General features: G+C 43.0%; 1 protein-coding gene across 1 annotated transcript; it reads right to left on the bottom strand.

Annotated features, from left to right (window-relative positions):
• Positions 1-1962: 1962 nt before the first annotated feature.
• On the bottom strand, positions 1963-20368 carry LOC106600531 (fibronectin type III domain-containing protein 7-like). Its single transcript, XM_014191956.1, has 9 exons — positions 20206-20368; positions 16507-16767; positions 12714-12995; positions 8379-8630; positions 6543-6797; positions 6179-6436; positions 5641-5901; positions 3692-3950; positions 1963-1984 (listed from the first exon to the last, which is right to left on the bottom strand). The coding sequence occupies exons 1-9, from the start codon at positions 20366-20368 to the stop codon at positions 1963-1965; spliced, it is 2013 nt and encodes a 670-aa protein (XP_014047431.1).
• Between the last annotated feature and the right edge of the window lie 1017 nt (positions 20369-21385).

Genomic DNA, 21385 nt, shown 5'->3' with positions numbered 1-21385 from the left:
CCTCAGTCATCAGGCAGTATTGGTTTTGGTCACGTCCAGTACGCTTCTCCTGTTTTGTTTACTTCTAATTATTATCATTAAACTCACCTTCTGCACCTGCTTCCTGACTCCCCGCGTAGATGTTACACATTGCTTCAATATTCAAATTCAATCTCCAGCTGTCTCATAGTAATGAACATCTTGGGAGTTGGGATTGAGACAGATGGGCAGGCAGCTTTTCTTAGCCAGTCGAAATCATGAATCAGCATAATTTTTATGGAGATATATATATATACACAAAAAACTATCAATAGAAAACAGGTAAAACAAAACGAAGTGCGGCTAGTTTGCTATCTTTCCAGCTTCAGTTTGAAGTGATTGTGTTAGTTGTGTTGTTGACTAGCTCCTCTGAAAAATAGTAGTTTCCTGATGAGAGAGCACATTTTCTATGCCAGGTGATATCGTGCATCATTAGCTCATTGTTATGGATGTAGAAAACAGCTTAAACAAATGCAAATGCAGCTACATTGCTGTTATTGTGGCTGCACTGTTTTACGTGACTGTGTTAACTGTAGTTGGCTAGCTAGCAGGCAAAGGATAAGAACTTTGCCAGTCAGTACGGCAATAGAACATTTAGAATGAACGACTTGGTCGCGTCCATAGATTACAAAACAAAAAGACTGAACGACTGGGTCGTGTCTCTGGCCACCCGAACCGATAGAATGAACGACCAGCCGGCCTCGGTAGAAACCCTAGATTTGTGTCGGGACTATATCTTGTGGAAGGATGAAATAGTATGAATTAATGTATTAAAATAACGTTTATAATAAAAAATATGTAAATCGTTATTTGAACATGTTGTTAACCCGTTGTATAAATAAATCCCAAGAATATCTTCCCACAGACAACATATAGTGCACTTACTCCAAGAATACATTTTCTTTTCAGTGTGTAGTGCCACTTGTCCATCTAATCATTGCTTATCTTAGTGACATTTGAACATATAGACCTTCCAAAAATGCTACGTTGGCCAGTATTGATGTACAGACGTCCCGTCTCCTCGAAGCCGGTGTTTGGAGGATATATTGGCACGGTTTCCTCCGAACACTGGCTGCTCTGGCATTATCACTTAAATATCCTTGTTGTGAGAATCATCTTATTTGAACCAATGAATGACGACACAGACGTCACACGCACACTAATGGGACACGTTTGCATAATAGAATACTGTGAAACATCAGGCATGAACTTCAACTTTTCTGATGTAGGAATTGGGATTTACCGCATGAACCAAACACATATGCTAATGATTTGGAGACCTTTAGAGTCTATATATCATTACTGGCCAATGTGTATGGTATAACTTAAGTAGCATCTTTGGAAGGTATATATGTTCAAATTTCACTAAGATACGCAATAATTAGATGAACAAGTGTCACTACACACTGCAAAGAAATTGTATTATTGGACTAAGTGGGCTAGAAGTAGTCTTTGGGGAGATATTATTGGAACATTTGGGGCTATCAACTCCATAAGTAATTCGGAACAGGTGGGACATGTAGTGGGGTTATCCAAATGAGTTGCAGAATTGGCAGGAAAAGCCATTAATGACGTAGGGGTAAGTGCATGGCACACCATATCTGCAGTCCAACTCAGGCATTGCTTCAAAGTTATCTTAACCTAACACAGCATGCAGGGTGTTTATTCCTGGCCCAAAACCTTAAAGACCAAATGATAGAGGACATTGCACACCTGCAGATAGGGAAGGTACCGGATTGAGTAAAACAGCAGTTGGCGAGCCTACTCACCGCACAGATAGATGTTTCCCATATTGAAAATGAACCTTTGGTCGGGATTGCCATAGATACTGCATATCTGAGTGGGAACGGAATTTAACAGTAGTCTGACCCCAGTTTGAGAAAATGTATGTTATGAAAGTGAATAGATTCCAATCTATGCGAATGCAGCAAGGTGACCATTTCATCAGGCTGGGCCGAGGGGGCTACTGGGAAAGGGGCAAAGAGACCTGGATTTCCACTACCGACTATTGTGTTGAGGGAAAATGGGTAACTTGCTCATGCGCCACCATGCGTTCTTTCTCACATAGTGGTTCAGCAGTGTGGGAGGTAGTTATTCTGGTAGAGGCAACAGGGGCTTGGCAAGTCTGAGCGACCCAGTGGTGTGTGATTCATCATCAAATATGATCTACGGAGGATCGCTCTGCCCAATCCCAACTGAACCATTCTGTTTAGAAGTACATTTCCCGGTGCAATTGGGTGGGATACACGTCCCTCATGTCCAGGCTTTACAGTTGCAAGCAGCATGGTGGAGTAATGATTTGATAGAAGAAAGGAACTATAATTTATTCAAGATGGCAGAGTATGTAAGGGAAAGTGTAAAAGCTGCTCAAGAAGAATCCAGACAGGCCGATTTAATCCATTTTAAATTCAGGCTGATTTTGAACGTTTGCCCACTGATAAAGAAAGGATCAGTCTATAATTTTAATGGTAGGTTTATTTGAACAGTGAGAGACAGAATAACAACAAAAATATCCAGAAAAACGCATGTCAAAAATGTTATAAATTGATTTGCATTTTAATGAGGGAAATAAGTATTTGACCCCCTCTCAATCAGAAAGATTTCTGGCTCCCAGGTGTCTTTTATACAGGTAACGAGCTGAGATTAGGAGCACACTCTTAAAGGGAGTGCTCCTAACCGCAGCTTGTTACCTGTATAAAAGACACTTGTCCACAGAAGCAATCAATCAATCAGATTCCAAACTCTCCACCATGGCCAAGACCAAAGAGCTCTCCAAGGATGTCAGGGACAAGATTGTAGACCTACACAAGGCTGGAATGGGCTACAAGACCATCGCCAAGCAGCTTGGTGAGAAGGTGACAACATTTGGTGCGATTATTCGCAAATGGAAGAAACACAAAAGAACTGTCAATCTCCCTCGGCCTGGGGCTCCATGCAAGATCTCACCTCGTGGAGTTGCAATGATCATGAGAACGGTGAGGAATCAGCCCAGAACTACATGGGAGGATCTTGTCAATGATCTCAAGGCAGCTGGGACCATAGTCACCAAGAAAACAATTGGTAACACACTACGCCGTGAAGGACTGAAATCCTGCAGCGCCCGCAAGGTCCCCCTGCTCAAGAATACATATACATGCCCGTCTGAAGTTTGCCAATGAACATCTGAATGATTCAGAGGACAACTGGTGTGGCTCAAGAAGAAGCACATTAAGGTCCTGGAGTGGCCTAGCCAGTCTCCAGACCTTAATCCCATAGAAAATCTGTGGAGGGAGCTGAAGGTTCGAGTTGCCAAACGTCAGCCTCGAAACCTTAATGACTTGGAGAAGATCCATCCTGAGATGTGTGCAAACCTGGTGGCCAACTACAAGAAACGTCTGACCTCTGTGATTGCCAACAAGGGTTTTGCCACCAAGTACTAAGTCATGTTTTGCAAAGGGGTCAAATACTTATTTCCCTCATTAAAATGCAAATCAATTTATAACATTTTTGACATGCGTTATTCTGGATTTTGTTGTTGTTATTCTGTCTCTCATTGTTCAAATAAACCTACCATTAAAATGATAGACTGATCATTTCTTTGTAAGTGGGCAAAAGTACAAAATCAGCAGGGGATCAAATACTTTTTTCCCCCACTGTATGTGTGTGTCTGTGTGAATGTGTAGCCTGTGTGTACCCACTGGAGGAGAACCCATGATAGCTGCACTCTGACATGTGGCCTGTCCTGCTGATGGCCTCCAGGCTCACGCTGTAGTTGGTCCCGCAGGTGATGCATCCCATCAGGCAGTGCGTGTCCATGGTGTGGCACTTGGCATATCCCCGCGATGATGTCAGCGCAGTGACGTAGAAGCTTGCCCATCTAGCATGGGTCCAGGTGATGTTGGTCATGGCTTGGGTCACCTGGTCTACTGTCAGGGTGGAGGGACAGCAGGGACCTGGGAAGGGAGCAGAATGTAAAACTAGTGCACTGGATAGGGAATATGGTGTCATTTGAGTCACAGACCAAGTTTGCCAAACTCTCTATATACAGTGTATTCAGACCCCTTGACTTTTTCCTCATTTTGTTACGTTACAGCCTTATTCTAAAATGAGTTAGTGTTTTTTTCCCCTCATCAATCTATCCCATAATGACAAAGGAAAAACAGGTTTTTAGAAATTTTAGCAAAAATTACAAATAAAAAAACGGAAATATCACATTTACATAAGTGTTCAGAGCCTTTACTCAGTACTTTGTTGAAGCACCTTTGGCAGCGATTACAGCCTCAAGGCTTCTTGGGTATGACACTACAAACTTGGCACATCTGTATTTGGGGTGTTTCTCACATTCTTCTCTGCAGATCCTCTCAAGCTCTGTCAAGTTGGATGGGGAGGGTCGCTGCATAGCTATTTTCAGGTCTCTCCAGAGATGTTCGATCGGGTTCAAGTCCGGGCTCTAGCTTGGCCACTCAAGAACATTCAAAGACTTGTCCCAAAGCCAGTCCTGCATTGTCTTGGCTGTGTGCTTAGGGTCGTTGTCCTGTTGGAAGATGAACCTGAGCGCTCTTGAGCAGGTTTACATCAAGAATCTGTATTTTCCAACTTTCATCTTTCCCTCGATCCTGACCAGTCTCCCAGTCCCTGCCACTGAAAACATCCCCCTAGCATGATGCTGCCACCACCATGCTTCACCGTAGGGATGGTGCCAGGTTTCCTCCAGACATGATGCTTGGCATTCATGTGCCTTTTACTGAGGAGTGGTTTCTGTCTGGCCACTCTACCATAAAGGCCTGATTGGTGGAATGCTGCAGAGATGGTTGTCCTTCTCGAAGGTTCTCCCATCTCCACAGAGGAAGCGCTGTCAGAGCGCTGATTGTCACTCTGACAGCGCTCTGGAGCGCTGTCAGAGTGACAATCAAGTTCTTGGTCACCTCCCTGGCCAAGGCTCTTCTTCCCCGATTGCTCAGTTTGGCTGGGTGGCCAGCTCTTGGAAGAGTCTTGGTGGTTCCAAGCTTCTTCCATTTAAGAATGATGGAGGCAACTTTGTTCTTGGGGACCTTCAATGCTGCAAACATTTTTTGGTACCCTTCCCCAGATCTGTGCCTTAACACAATCCTGTCTTGGAGCTCTACGGACAATTCCTTCAACGTCATGGCTTGGTTTTTGCTCTGACATGCACTGTCAACTAGGTGTGTGCCTTTCCAAATCATGTCCAATCAATTGAATTTACCACAGGTGGACTCCAATCAAGTTGTAGAAACATCAAGGATGATCAATGGAAACAGGATGCACCTGAGCTCAATTTCGAGTCTCATAGCAAAGGGTCTGAATACTTGTGTAAATAAGGTATTTCTGTTTTTGTCTCAAATGTAAAAACCTGTTTTGGCTTTGTCATTATGGGGTATTGTGTATAGATTGATGAGAAAAACATTTAATTGAATCATTTTTAGAATAATGCTGTAACATAACAAAATGTGGAAAAAGGGAAGGCGTCTGAATACTTTTTCTGAATGCACTGTATATGGCTCTGGGTGAAGGAACAGGTTATATTAAACCCCACACATTCACCAAGTACAAGTCTCAAATGACACCCTAATTCCCATATTGCACTACTCATTAACACATTCTCTCACACAGGGTTTCCCGTACCTGTCTCCAGGGGCACGCTGTAGCTGGGCAGGCTTCGCCCCACTGCCGTGCTGGCATACGCCGTAACATCATAGGTGGCTCCACAGGACAGCTGTGTGAGCTGACAGGAGGTGGAGACGGATTGACAGGTGTGTGTGTTGGTGAGCCCCAGGGCTGTGATGGTGTAGGTAGTGTTGAGGGTGTTGGAGGCCATGTACAGGACACTGACATTGGAGGACGAGTTGATCTGAGACACACTCAGGATCTCTGGAGAACAGGGAGCTGAAGGGGGAACCAGGGGTTAATGGATTGGTTCATTGATTGATGGATTGGATTCTTGAAAGTACAGTATGAATGAAAATATGGAATATATGTAATGTTTCTGTAAGTGACCGTACATTTCCAGTGCTATATTTGTCTATCTATTACTTGTCTTCACTGTGTATGTGTTTGTTACCTGCATTGTATGTATGAGTGTGTGTGTGTGTGTGTAACCTGTTTCTTGTGTGAATGTGTATGTGTGCTGTCGGTCTTGTGTGTGTGAATGTGTTTGTGTTACCTGTCTCATGTGTATGAGGTTTGCATGTGTGGTTGCAGCCTTGTATCTCGCGGCATGGTGTCACCACCACACTGTACTGTGTGTTACAGCGCAGGTCAGACAGAGCACACACAGGCGCCGTGTCCTTACAGTGGATGACTTCATCAATCTCCCCCGCCATCGTCTCGTATAGCTCCGCCCCTCGCACCGATGACCACATGATCTCCAGGGTTTCCGTGGACACCAGTGCTATGGTAACATCCTCTGGGCAACATGGGACTGAGGAGGAAGAAAAAAGAGGTGAGTGACTTGACAAAGGTGTGTGTGTGTGTGTGTGTGTGTGTGTGTGTGTGTGTGTGCGCGTGGACAGTATAATAACTCTTACTAGTAGTATAGTTCAACACTTCTCCTGGAGGACTGGACCCAGCATGGTTGTAGGCGAACACGGTGGTGAGGTAGGTGTACCCACACATGCAGTGGAATTGACAGGTGGTGTCGGTGGTATTACAGAGCTCCTCAGCGCCGTCGTCTCTCTTGATGAAGGCCATGTAGTGATCCACCAGGGGCATCTCGGTCCACTCCATCGAGCAGCTGCCTGCCTCGCGCTCCTCTACCCAGATACGCTCCGGAGTGCACGGGACTGATGGAGAGACACGAGATATATAAATATAGAACTCCAGGCAGCACATTACATTATCTACAGTGGCAAGAAAAAGTATGTGAACCCTTTGGAAATACCTGGATTTCTGCATCAATTGGTCATAACATTTGATCAGATCTTCATCTAGGTCACAACAATAGACAAACACAGTATGCTTAAACTAATAACACACAAACAATTCTACATTTTCATGTCTTTATTAAACACTGTGTAAACATTCACAGTGCAGAGTGGAAAAAGTGTGTGAACCCTTGGATTTAATATCTGGTTGACCCTCCTATGGCAGCAATAACCTCAACCAAATGTGTTCTGTAGTTGCGGATCAGAACTGCACAACGGTCAGGAGGAATTTTGGACCATTCTTCTTTATAAAACTGTTTCAGTTCAGCAATATTCTTGGGATGTTTGGTGTGAACTGCTTTCTTGAGGTCATGCCACAGCATCTCAATCGGGTCGAGGTCAGGACTCTGACTGGACCACTCCAGAAGGCGTATTTTCTTTTGTTGAAGCTGTGCCTTTTTTTCTCTACACATAGTGTTGTGTGTTCCTTCCAAACAACTCAACTGTAGTTTCATCTGTCCACAGAATATTTTGCCAGTAGCGCTGTGGAACATCCAGGTGCACTTTTGCAAACTTCAGACGTTCAGCAATGTTTTGTTGGACAGCAGTGGCTTCTTCCGTGGTGTCCTCCCATGAACACCGTTCTTGTTTAGTGTTTTACATATCGTAGACTCGTCAACAGAGATGTTAGCATGTTCTGTAAGTCTTTAGCTGACACTCTAGGATTCTTTTTAACCTCATTGAGCATTCTGCACTGTGCTCTTGCAGTCATCTTTGCAGGACGGCCACTCCTAGGGAGAGTAGCAACAGTACTGAACTTTCTCCGTTTATAGACAATGTGTCTTACCGTGGACTGATGAACATCAAGGCTTTTAGAGATACTTTTGTAACCCTTTCCAGCTTTATGCAAGTCAACAATACTTAATCTTAGGTCTTCTGAGATCTCTTTTGTTCGAAGCGTGGTTCACATCTGGCAATGCTTCTTGTGAATAACAAACTCACATTTTGTGAGTGTTTTTTATAGGGCAAGGCAGCTCTAACCAACATCTCCAATCTCGTCTCATTGATTGGACTCCAGGCTAGCTGATTCCTGACACCAATTAACTTTTGGAGAAGTCATTAGCCTAGGGGTTCACATACTTTTTCCAACCTACACTGTGAATGTTTAAATTATGTATTCAATATAGACAATAAAAATGCAATAATTTGTGTGTTATTAGTTTAAGCACACTATGTTTGTCTTTTGTTGTGACTTAGATGAAGATCAGATCAAATTTGATGACCAATTTATGCAGAAATACAGGTAATTCCAGAGATCACATACTTTTTCTTGCCACTGTAGACCTTATACCATAGTAATAACACTGGAAATATCTGGAGGGCATGGGACTGACAGAGAGACACAAGAAAGATTAGCATAGGATTACATTACACATACCTTATCCCTGAGATTAGGTTAAGGGTCACAGATGAGAGGTCAAGGGTTAGGGGTATACATACATGTGATGAAGTCCTCAGGGTCAGAGGGGTTGCTGCGTCCAGCACTGTTCTCGGCAGTAACAGTCACACGGTGGTTCTGCCCGCAGCGCAGTGGACTGATGATACAGTACCTCTCTGAGGCAGAGCAGTTCTGACCAGTAGAGGTCTTGGCCAAGTAGTCATCCGCACCACGCACCGTCTGCCAGTAGACTGACAACTCCACAGACGTGCCTTGGGTCAACAACACCTGGATGGCTTCAGGGCTGAGAGGACCTGGAACAGAGAGAAACATGCAATTATTTAAAGACACAAAAATAAACGTAATGATAGAAATGAATATGCACATAAGCACACTGATTGACACACAGAGAGACTCGCATACATCTATTCAAGGAAAAACACAAACACAGTGCAGACATATACAGTAATACCTGGGTTGTAATTAACTCTGCCTACCCAGCCTGGTCTCATAGACTAGACATAACATACAGTGCCTTGCAAAAGTATTCATCCCCCTTGGCGTTTTTCCTATTTTGTTGCATTACAACCTGTAATTTAAATGGATTTTTATTTGGATTTCATGTAATGGACATACACAAAATAGTCCAAATTGGTGAAGTGAAATAAAAAAAAATACTTATTTCAAAAAATGTAAAAAAAAACAACAATAAATACAGAAAAGTGGTGTGTATTCACCCCCTTTGCTATGAAGCCCCTAAATAAGATCTGGTGCAACCAATTACCTTCAGAAGTCACATAATTAGTTAAATAAAGTCCACCTGTGTGCAATCTAAGTGTCACATGATTTCAATATATATATATATATATATATATACATATATATACATATACATACATACATACATACATACATACATACATACATACATACATACATACATACATACATACATACATACATACATACAGCTGTTCTGAAAGGCCCCAGAGTCTGCAACACCACTAAGCAAGGGGCACCACCAAGCAAGTGTCACGATTCCCACCGACGGTGGCGCCCCCTCCTGCTCGGGTGGCGCTCGGTGGTCGTCGTCACCGGCCTATTAGCTGCCACCGATTCCCTTTTTGGTTTTCCCTTTTTTTGGTTTTGGGCACCTGTGTTCAGTTTAGTTAATTAGCGGGGCTATTTAATTTAGCTGGCCCGCTTCCGTGTTGTGCGGGATTGTTTCTTGTCAGACGGCTTATGTTCGTGTCGGCGTTGTTTTACGCCGTATGTGTTTTCTCCCCTGTGTTTGGGAACATTTGTTTTTGTGTGAGTGTATATTAAAAACACCACTACCCTGTGTTCGCTGCTTCCTGCGCCTCATTCCTCCTCCACGACTACCAAGCCGTAACAGCAAGTGGCACCATGAAGACCAAGGAGCTCTCCAAACAGGTCAGGGAAAAAGTTGTGGAGAAGTACAGATCAGGGTTGGGTTATAAAAAAATATCAGAAACTTTGAACATCCCACGGAGCACCATTAAATCCATTATTAAAAAATGGAAAGAATATGGCACCACAACAAACCTGCCAAGAGAGGGCCGCCCACCAAAACTCACAGACCAGGCAAGGAGGGCATTAATCAGAGAGGCAACAAAGAGACCAAAGATAACCCTGAAGGAGCTGCAAAGCTCCACAGCGGAGATTGGAGTATCTGTCCATAGGACCACATTAAGCCTTACACTCCACAGAGCTGGGCTTTAAGGAAAAGTGTCCAGAAAAAAGCCATTGCTTAAAGAAAAAAAATAAACAAACACTTTTGGTGTTCGCCAAAAGGCATGTGGGAGACTCAACAAACATATGAAAGAAGGTACTCTGGTCAGATGAGACTGAAATGTAGCTTTTTGGCCATCAAGGTAAACGCTATGTCTGGCGCAAACCCAACACCGCTCATCACCCCGAGAACACCATCCCCACAGTGAAGCATGGTGGTGGCAGCATCATGCTGTGGGGATGTTTTTCATTTTCAGGGACTGGGAAACTGGTCAGAATTGAAGGAATGATGGATGACGCGAAATACAGGGAAATTCTTGAGGGAAGCCTGTTTCAGTCTTCCAGAGTTTTGAGACTGGGATGAGGTTCACCTTCCAGCAGGACAATGACCCTAAGCATACTGCTAAAGTGTCACGCCCTGACCTTAGAGAGACGTTTTATTTCTCTATTTGGTTAGGTCAGGGTGTGATGTGGGGTGGGCATTCTATGTTGTCTATTTCTTTGTTTTTGGCCGATTATGGTTCCTAATCAGAGGCAGCTGGAAACATACTTAGGCAGCCTTTTCCCACCTGTGTTTTGTGGTTAGTTATTTTCTCTTTAGTATTCTATTACCTGACAAAACTGTTCGCTTTTCGTTTTGTTACTTTGTTCGAGTGTTTTTTGATCAATAAAAATCATGAACACTTTCCACGCTGCGCTTTGGTCCGACGAGAGCCGTTACAGAACTAACCACCACCAAAGGACCAAGCAGCGTGGTCAGGACGAATGGACCTGGGCGGAAATCCTAGACGGGAAAGGACCCTGGAGGCAGGACGGGGAGTATCGCCGTCCGAAGGAGGAGATAGAGGCAGCGAGAGTAGAACGGCGATGTTACAAGGAATTAGCACGGCAACGACGGAAGCCCGAGAGGCAGCTCCCAAAAAAATCTGTGGGGGGGGCACACGGGGAGATTGGCCAAGTCAGGGTTGAGACCTGAGCCAACTCCCCGTGCTTACCGTGGGGAGCATGTGACCAGTCAGGCACCGTGTTATGCTGTGATCAGCACTATATCTCCAGTGCGCATTCATAGCCCGGTGCGCTCTGTGCCTGCGCCCGCATTTGCCATGCTAGAGTGGGCATTCAGCCAGGACGGATTGTGCCGGCTCAGCGCTCCTGGTCTCCAGTACGCCTCCTCGGTCCAGGATATCCTGCGCCAGCTCTACGCACTGTGTCGCCAGTGCGCCTTCACAGCCCAGTTCGTCCTGTGCCAGCACCCCGCACTTGCCGGGCTAAAGTGAGCATTCAGCCAGGACGGGTTGTGCCAGCCCTACGCTCCAGACCTCCAGTGTGCCTCCACGGCCCAGTATATCCTGTGCCAGCTCCGTGCACCCGGTCTCCAGTGCGTCTCTCCAGCCTGGTACGCCCTGTGCCTGCTCTGCACACCCGGCCTCCAGTGCGTCTCCCCAGTCCGGTGAGACCTGTTCCGGCTCCACGTACGAAGCCTCCAATGATGATCCATGGTCCGAAGCCTGTAGTGATGATCCATGGCACGAAGCCTCCAGTGATAATCCATGGCCCGTAGCCTCCAGTGATAATCCATGGCCCGGAGCCTCCAGTGATGATCCATGGCACGAAGCCTCCAGTAGAGGTCGACCGATTAATCGGAATGGCCGATTAATTAGGGCCGATTTCAAGTTTTCATAACGATCGGAAATCAGTATTTTTAGATGCCGATTTGGCCGTTTTTTTTTTTAAGACCTTTATTTAACTAGGCAAGTCAGTTAAGAACACATTCCTATTTTCAATGACGGCCTAGGAACGGTGGGTTAACTGCCTTGTTCAGGGGCAGAACGACAGATTTTTACCTTGTCAGCTCAGGGATTCAATCTTGCAACCTTACGGTTAACTAGTCCAACGCTCTAACCACCTGCTTTACATTGCACTCCACGAGGTTACGCGAATGCAGTAAGAAGCTAAGGTAAGTTGCTAGCTAGCATTAAACTTATCTTATAAAAACAATCAATCAATCATAATCACTAGTTAACTACACATGGTTGATGATATTACTAGTTTATCTAGCCTGTCCTGCGTTGCATATAATCGCTTAGGTACACGTTGCTCCAACCATAAACATCAATGCCTTTCTTGGACATTGAAATCAGTATGATATGTTATGTTTGGTATGGTTACGTTAGCCACAACAAATTGGATTTCGTAACGTGTCATACATATTGTAAATTTGTAACATATTGTACAAATTGAAATTCGTAACATATATGAATTGTAATTCATAACATATCATACGAAATGGATGATGGACGTACACAAATTAATATATACCATAGGAAACTTAACATATCATTCTAAATAGAGGGAGACATATTTACTATGCTACGTCTACCCCTGAGTCCAGGTTGGCCTACCACTAGGTGGATAGGCTCTGATGAAAATGTTTACCAGCCCCATAGCAGACCCCTCCCAACCAGTGACTCTTTCTGCCAGGCTTTGTCATATTTGTTACATTGTGTCTATTGTTGAGTATTGTGTCTATACACAAAGTATAAATAGCTTTTCCCTTTCGGTCATCTAGCCAGGTCTTTCTCTCGACAAAGGTTACAACATCTTACCAAAGCCTTCCTGGTCAAATAAAAGCTATTTTAAGTTACCAAACACCCAATTGCCATGCTTAAGGGTGATCTGACACACAGTGAGGTCGTCTCCGGGGCGACCGTCCAGGTCCCATGCCGTGCCCTTAATGCAGTAGGTGGTGCCGGGCTCCAGTTCATCAAAGTTCATGAAGGGATTGCTGGTGTTGAGTTTGAGGCGGAAGTCGGAGCCTTCCCTGATGATGCAGAGGATGTAGAGGATGACATGGTCTACCGGAGACCAGGTCACCAAGATGGTGTCATTACTGGGAGAGGTTGAGTTGAGCTCTGGGGCCACCACCACTGGGGATGGTAAGGGAGGAAACTGAAGATTAATAAATTGATAGACAGGGGGAGAGGGGGAGAGACAGAGAGAGTCATCATTCTTTGCTTGTTAGGTGTCAAATAATATTGATTTTCCTGTGGAAAATCTTGGGGAGAGGAGACAACGTAGTTCTCATGGTTTCACTTCTCATATTCTGAGGTTCAAATGGGGAGATAGTTACCGTTGCATCACAGTTTCCGCCCCATGCACCCACTATCCCAACGGAGCTGTGAAACTGCACTCCATTATGGCTCTAGGTAGGAGATAGCAGCCCTTTGTCTCTCAGAGCGTTTCAGTCATGATTAGGATCTTAAGTAAACAACTTTTAATTTAATTTGAAGAGTGAGTGAAAGTTGTGGGACAGACTCATTGACTGTGATCTATTCTTCAATGTGGCTCGGATGAAATAGATACTAATTGTCCTTTGCCTTTCTAATTAGTGCAACATTAAACTCAAGGCCACTTCTGATATGTGGCATTCTGCCCTTCTAACCATAGGTCCTGAGACAGTTTTAGAACTTGTCTCAAAGAAGTGTAAGGTTATGTCTTGGTTTGGGAAAACAGATTTTGGAATAGCTCAGCTACCTGAACAGGTATATGAACCTGGACAGGAATATGTATCTAAACAGGTGCATATATCCGACAGGTAAATATCTGAACGGGTCTATACACACTACAGTTCAAAAGTTTAGGGTCACTTAGAAATGTCCTTCTTTTCCATGAAAACATACATGAAATGAGTTGCAAAATGTATAGGAAATATAGTCAAGACGTTGACAAGGTTATAAATAATGATTTTTAATTGAAATAATAATTGTGTCCTTCAAACTTTGCTTTCGTCGAAGAATCCTCCATTTGCAGCAATTACAGCCTTGCAGACCTTTGGCATTCTAGTTGTCAATTTGTTGAGGTAATCTGAAGAGATTTCACCCCATGCTTCCTGAAGCACCTCCCACAAATTGGATTGGCTTGATAGGCACTTCTTATGTACCATACGGTCAAGCTGGTCCCACAACTGCTCAATAGGGTTGAGATGCAGTGACTGTGCTGGCCACTCCATTATAGACAGAATACCAGTTAACTGCTTCTTCCCTAAATAGTTCTTGCATAGTTTGGAGCTGTGCTTTGGGTCATTGTCCTGTTGTAGGAGGATATTGGTTCCAATTAAGTGCCGTCCACAGGGTATGGCATGGCGTTGCAAAATGGAGTGATAGCCTTCCTTCTTCAAGATCCCTTTTACCTTGTACAAATCTCCCACTTTACCACCACCAAGCACCCCAGACCATCACATTGCCTTCACCATGTTTGACAGATGGCATCAAGAACTCCTCCATCTTTAAAAAAAAAATTGTCTCACAAATGTTATTTTTTGTGATCCAAACACCTCAAACTTAAATTTGTCTGTCCATAACACTTTTTTCCAATCTTCCTCTGTCCAGTGTCAGTGTTCTTTTGCGCATCTTAATCTTTTATTTTTATTTGCTAGTCTGAGATATGGCTTTTTCTTTGCAACTCTGTCTAGAAGGCCAGCATCTCGGAGTCGCCTCTTCACTGTTGACGTTGAGACTGGTGTTTTGCGGGTACTATTTAATGAAGCTGCCAGTTGAGGACTTGTGAGGCGTCTGTTTCTCAAACTAGACACTAATGTACTTGTCCTCTTGCTCAGTTGTGGACCGGGGCCTCCCACTCCTCTTTCTATTCTGGGTAGAGCCAGTTTGCGCTGTTCTGTGAAGGGAGTGGTACACAGCGTTGTACGAGATCTTCAGTTTCTTACAATTTCTCGCATGGAATAACCTTAATTTCTCAGAACAAGAATAGACTGACGAGTTTCAGAAGAAAGTTCTTTGTTTCTGGCCATTTTGAGCCTGTAATCAAACCCACAAATGCTGATGCTCCAGATACTCATGTAACCCTCTCACCAGGCTCGAATATGACTCTCACAATATTAATTTATGTAGAGTGCCTCAACAGCATGGGATGTTAGGTGAGAAGGACATCTCCAATAAGAATTCATATTGTAAACTATCTAGGGTTATGACAATAGGGTATTCACTTCAGATGAAATGATTATAGGTTTCTGTTATTGAATCAGGATAAACCATCCCATGCATTAAATGAAATTGAAACAATCAATGACTCCACCAAGGCAACATACATAACGTTCCATATGTGTATTAAAACATTTTCAAACACAAATACATTTTCAGACACAACATCAAAAGAAATAAAAAATAATAAACCACAATGAGTCGTGCACAACCGTGTCCAAATGATTTCAAGTTTGCTTAAATAAACCGTTGGCGCGCGTTGGAGCTAAAAATAAAATGACAACACCCAAAAATATCCAGAAGCACCTCACATTGTGGTTACTCAGTACTTAGTAGATATTCCCTCAGGGAAGTATGGCAGTTCCATGCAGGTTTCCTCACAAAGTCCAAGGCAAGCACAGCTACCCATGCAGACAGTACTCCTTAGCCGTAACCGATATCCCATGGGAACATGAACTTGTTAAGCTTCCCATGCAATTATCTCCCGGTGTCACACGATGCTAGGCTAACCTCAAGGCTGGCAAATACCTCCACGACGAGACGGTAGCTTCAGTCTTTACTAAGTTTTAACAAAACTATAACAACTCTTTTATAATTTCCCTTCATGTCTTAGTAGGTATGGGTTTTGTTCTAGTTCTGTCGTGTTTTATAATTTTTCTTCACCAACGGTCCGAATGTAAAACGTCCATCCCTTTATCAACGTCTTTTCCCTCTCTTTTTTGCCAGGCCTCCCGTTAACCAGGTCAACTCCCATTGGCCACAGCTTAACAAGCGACCTTATTGGTCAAAACTTAAACTTCAAAGTAAACTAAACTATTCACTTATACATTAAATAAATATTTCTTCAAAAAACATAATGCATTAACAACATACAGTTTAGGAGCAATTCAATCATATTTTAAATATAATACCAATTAATTATAACAAATAAACTCACTACTTGGTTCAAACAAGGGTATTAAACTCAACTAGTCTGAAGAAGGCCAGTTGTAATCTGTACAACAGTTTTCAGCTCTGCTAACATAATTGCAAAAGGGTTTTCTAATGATCAATTAGACTTCTAAAATGATAAACTTGGATTAGCCAACACAACGTGTCATTGGAACACAGGAGTGATGGTTCCTGATAATGGGCCTCTGTACGCCTATGTAGATATTCCTTAACAAATCAGCTGTTTCCAGCTACAATAGTCATTTACAACATTAACAATGTCTACACTGAATTTCTGATCAATTTGATGTTATTTTAATGGACAAAAAAATGTGCCTCTCTTTCAAAAACAAGGACATTTCTAAGTGACCCCAAACTTTTGAATGGTAGTGTATGTACCTAAACATGTGTATGTACATGATCTATTTACCTGTCCTGATATGAACAATTGTATTTACATGAGCAGGTATATTTGTAAACAGGTATATGGACAGGTAACTAAATCATCTACCTGTTCTGATCTGGACGGGTGCTGAGGGCTGGCTGTGTCCCCCACTGTTGACAGACATGACACTGAGGGTGTAGTCTGTGTATGGCTGCAACTGCAGCACCGTGCCTGGGGAGCTGGTCACCACGGTCTCTGAAAATAATTCTCCCACCTCAGACTTGGCCTGCAGGATGTAGCCACTAGCCCCAAACACCTCAGTGAACTCCATGGTGATGCTGTTGCTCTGCTTGGAGTAGGCCTGCTCAATGGTTGGTACCTCGGGGCCTGGTGGTTAGAGAAGAGTGGTCACGCACACATATGCACACATCGTCATCAGATTCAGTATCATCATCTTTCTTTTTTTATAATATACTGTATACATCTACAGTTGAAGTCGGAAGTTTACATACACTTAGGTTGGAGTCATTAAAACTTGTTTTTCAACCACTCCACAAATGTCTTGTTCACAAACTATAGTTTTGGCAAGTCGAATAGGACATCTACTTTGTGCATGACACAAGTCATTTTTCCAACAATCGTTTACAGACAGATTATTTAACTTGTAATTCACTGTATCACAATTTCAGTGGGTCAGAAGTTTTACATACACTAAGTTGACTGTGCCTTTGAACAGCTTGGAAAATTCCAGAAATGATGTCATGGCTTTAGAAGCTTCTGATAGGCTAATTGACATCATTTGTGTCAATTGAAGGTGTACCTGTGGATGTATTTCAAGGCCTGCCTTCAAATGCAGTGCCTCTTTGCTTGACATCATGGGAAAATCAAAAGAAATCAGCCAAGACCTCAGAAAAGAAATTGTAGACCTCCACAAGTCTGGTTCATCCTTGGGAGCAATTTCCAAACGCCTGAACATACCACGTTCATCTGTACAAACAATAGTACGCAAGTATAAACACCATGGGACCACACAGCCGTCATACCGCTCAGGAAGGAGACGCGTTCTGTCTCCTAGACATGAACATACCAGACTACGGTTTGCAACTGTACATGGGGACAAAGATCGTACTTTTTGGAGAAATGTCCTCTGGTCTGATGAAACAAAAATAGAACTGTTTGGCCATAATGACCATCGTTATGTTTGGAGGAAAAAGGGGGAGGCTTGCAAGCCGAAGAACATCCCAACCGTGAAGCACGGGGGTGGCAGCATCATGTTGGGGGGTGCTTTGCTGCAGGAGGGACTGGTGTACTTCACAAAATAGATGGCATCATGAGGGAGGAAAATTATGTGGATATATTGAAGAAACATCTCAAGACATCAGTCAGGAAGTTAAAGCTTGGTCGCAAAATGGGTCTTCCAAATAAACAATGACCCCAAGCATACTTCCAAAGTTGTGGCAATATGGCTTAAGGACAACAAAGTCAAAGTATTGGAGTGGCCATCACAAAGCCCTGACCTCAATCCCATAGAAAATGTGTGGGCAGAACTGAAAAGTGTGTGCGAGCAAGGAGGCCTACAAACCTGACTCAGTAACACTAGCTCTGTCAGGAGGATTGGGCCAAAATTCACCCAACTTATTGTGGGAAGCTTGTGGAAGGCTACCCAAAACATTTGACCCAAGTTAAACAATTTAAAGGCAATGCTACCAAATACTAATTGAGTGTATGTACATTTCTGACCCACTGGGAATGTGTTGAAAGAAATAAAAGCTGAAATGAATCGTTCTCTCTACTATTATTCTGACATTTCCCATTCTTAAAATAAAGTGGTGATCCTAACTGACCTAAGACAGGGAATTTTTACTAGGATTAAATGTCAGGAATTGTGAAAAACTGAGGTTCAATGTATTTGGCTAAGGTGTATGTAAACTTCTTACTTCAACTGTATATATCTACAGTACCAGTCAAAGGTTTGGGACACATCTACTCATTCCAGGGTTTTTCTTTATTTTTACATTGTTGAATAATAGTGAAGACATCAAAACTATGACATAACACATAGGGAATCATGTAGTAACAGAAATAATTGTTAAACAAATCAAAATATATTTTATACTTGAGATTCTTAGCCACCCTCTGCCTTGATGACAGCTTTGCACACTCTTGGCATTCTCTCAGACAGCTTCATTTCAATTAATAGGTGTGCCTTGTTAAAAGTTAATTAGTGGAATTTATTTCCTTCTTAATGCGTTTCAGTTGTGTTGTGACAAGATAGGGTTGGTATAAAGAAGTCCATATTATTGCAAGAACAGCTCAAATAAGCGAAGAGAAATGATTGTCCATCAATACTTTAAGACATGAAGGTCAGTCAATACGGAACATTTCAAGAACTTTGAAAGCTTCTTCAAGTGCAGTCCCAAAAACCATCAAGCACTATGATGAAACTAGCTCTCATGAGGACCTCCACAGGAAAGGAAGACCCAGAGTTACCTCTGGATAAATTCATTAGAGTTACCAGCCTCAGAAATTGTATCCCAAATAAATGCTTCACAGAGTTCAAGTAACAGATACATCTCAACATCAACTGTTCAGAGGAGACTGCGTCAATCATGCCTTCGTGGTTGAATTGCTGCAAAGGAACCATTACTAAAGGACACCAATAAGAAGAGACTTGCTTGGGCTAAGAAATACAAGCAATGGACATTAGACCAGTGGAAATCTGTCCTTTGTTCTGATGAGTCCAAATTTGAGATTTCTATTCCACCCGCGTCTTTGTGAGACATGTCTTTGTGAGACACAGAGTAGGTGAACGGATGATCTCCGCATGTGTGGTTCCCACCTTGAAGCATGGAGGAGGAGGTGTGTTGGTGTGGGGGTGCTTTGCTGGTGACACCGTCTGTGATTTATTTAGAATTCAAGGCACACTTAATCAGCATGGTTACCGCAGCATTCTGCAGCGATTACGCCATCCCGTCTGGTTTGCACTTAGTGGGACTATCATTTGTTTTTCAACAGAACAATGACCCAACTCTCCTCCAGGCTGTGTAAGGGCTATTTGACCAAGAAGGAGAGTGATGAAGTGCTGCATTAGATGACCTGGCCTCCACAATCACCCGACCTCAACCCAGTTGAGATGGTTTGGGATGAGTTGGTCTGCAGAGTGAAGGAAAAGCAGCCAACAAGTGCTCAGCATATGTGGGAACTCCTTCAAGACTGTTGGAAAAGCATTCCAGGTGAAGCTGGTTGAGAGAATGCCCAGCGTGTGCAAAGCTGTCATCAAGGCAAAGGGTGGCTACTTTGAAGAATCTAACATATATAATCTATTTTGATTTGTTTGACACTTTTTTGGTTACTACATGATTCCATATGTTTTATTTTATAAGTTTGATGTCTTCACTATGATTATACAATGTAGAAAATAGTCAAATAAAGAAAAACCCTTGAATGAGTAGGTGTGTCCCAAACTTTTGACTGGTACTGTAGGTATATAGATATAGACAGTATATATATATATATATATAAATATAAATATAAAAATAAAGATGATGATTTAAATGGGGGGGGGTATTTCACACTTTTATTGAGACAGTTTGGAAATCAGAAGGGGATACAGGTAGGTGGTAGCAACAGTGGGAAATATGGACGTGGGGATTGAACCACGGTCTCTGGTAGGGCATAGTATAATGTGACTTGTGCCGGGGAGTGTTACCACCAGTGCTATTCATAAAGTATGACGGAATAGGATAAAGACGCCTGTGATTTGTTTTCTCTCCATGTCCATTACGCACACACGTCCATTAGGCGCGCATACAGTAGCCAACATACATGAGCTCCTCTCCAACTCTGCGCAGCTCAGGACGTTTCCGGTTTTATCCATGGCCTCGACCCGCATGGTGTACACCGTATTGGGGGAGAGAGAGTTGACAGAGCCCTTTACGGAGTTGCCGCGGAACTGGGCGAAGAGCTGGCGCCGGAGTAACGACTCCATCGCACCGTCATACTTTTTGTGGTCACTTGGAACACAGAGAATGTTATGTCTGCAAAGTGGGGAAAGAACAGAAATCACTTATTAATACATTTTAGGCTTATTATTTGCGTTTATGTAATATTTTGTAAACACATGTATTAGAAGCTCTATGGTGTAATTCCCTGCCAACGCAAATCGTTTGGTGCTCCCGAGTGGCGCAGCGGAGTCACTACATACACCCTGGTTCGAATCCAGGCTGTATCACAACCGACCGTGATTGGGAGTCCCATAGGGCAGCGCACAATTGGACCAGCATCGTCCTGGTTTGGCCGGTGTAGGCTGTCATTGTAAATAAGAATTTGTTCTTAACTGACTTGCCTAGTGAAATAAATAAAACATTTAAAATAATCAGTTTGATGTTGAACCTATATTGTTTTTGGGTTGCAAACGCTTGAGTTTTTATTTTATGTCTACATTTCACAAATATAATTTGAGACATGTTGGTTGAATTCTGTAATGTACTGTCCACTTAATTATTTTTCTCTCCTGTGCATGCGAATTTGGTGAGCTGGCTGGATTAGTCAGTTTTAAAATGTATATAGTCTCTCTATTGTTATTTTACTGCTGCTCTTTAATTACTTGTTACTTTTATTTCTTATTCTTATCTGTATTTTTTAAAACTGCATTGTTCGTTAGGGGCTCGTAAGTAAACATTTCACTGTAAGGTCTACACCTGTTGTATTCGGAGCATGTGACTAACACAATTTGATTTGATTTGATTTGAGAGGGTTACATTTTTTGGGCCTCTGTCTGGGATGTTATTCAGTTGTTTTCCTTGAATGATACTGGTGTATTGTGCATACTTGTTAACCAAAACTGTTAACCTAAACCAGATGTTATAGGGATACCTGGAGAGGTTGGTCCCTGGCCTGTGCATCACCTGCATCTGCTGCTGAGGGGAAGATTGTTACTGATGTTAAAGGCCTGATAAGTCCCTCCCCTGCTGTTGATCTGAACACAGTTGTTTAGTGCCGTTAG

Source organism: Salmo salar, chromosome ssa03 (assembly GCF_905237065.1).
Source record: "Salmo salar chromosome ssa03, Ssal_v3.1, whole genome shotgun sequence".
Classification (NCBI taxonomy): domain Eukaryota; kingdom Metazoa; phylum Chordata; class Actinopteri; order Salmoniformes; family Salmonidae; genus Salmo; species Salmo salar.
Note: the sequence above shows the minus strand (reverse complement) of the source record. Positions and strands in the feature narration are given on the sequence as shown.

What these genes read in the sequence shown, in the direction of transcription:
- LOC106600531 (XM_014191956.1), bottom strand. Translation starts at nt 20,368, where the DNA reads ATGGAGTCGTTACTCCGGCGCCAGCTCTTCGCCCAGTTCCGCGGCAAC. An exon ending in ACCTCATACACATGAGACAG is followed by an intron (nt 5,902 to 6,178) that starts GTAACACAAACA and finishes TTCCCCCTTCAG; the next exon opens with CTCCCTGTTCTCCAGAGATC. An exon ending in CATGGGTTCTCCTCCAGTGG is followed by an intron (nt 1,985 to 3,691) that starts GTACACACAGGC and finishes CCCCTTTCCCAG; the next exon opens with TAGCCCCCTCGGCCCAGCCT.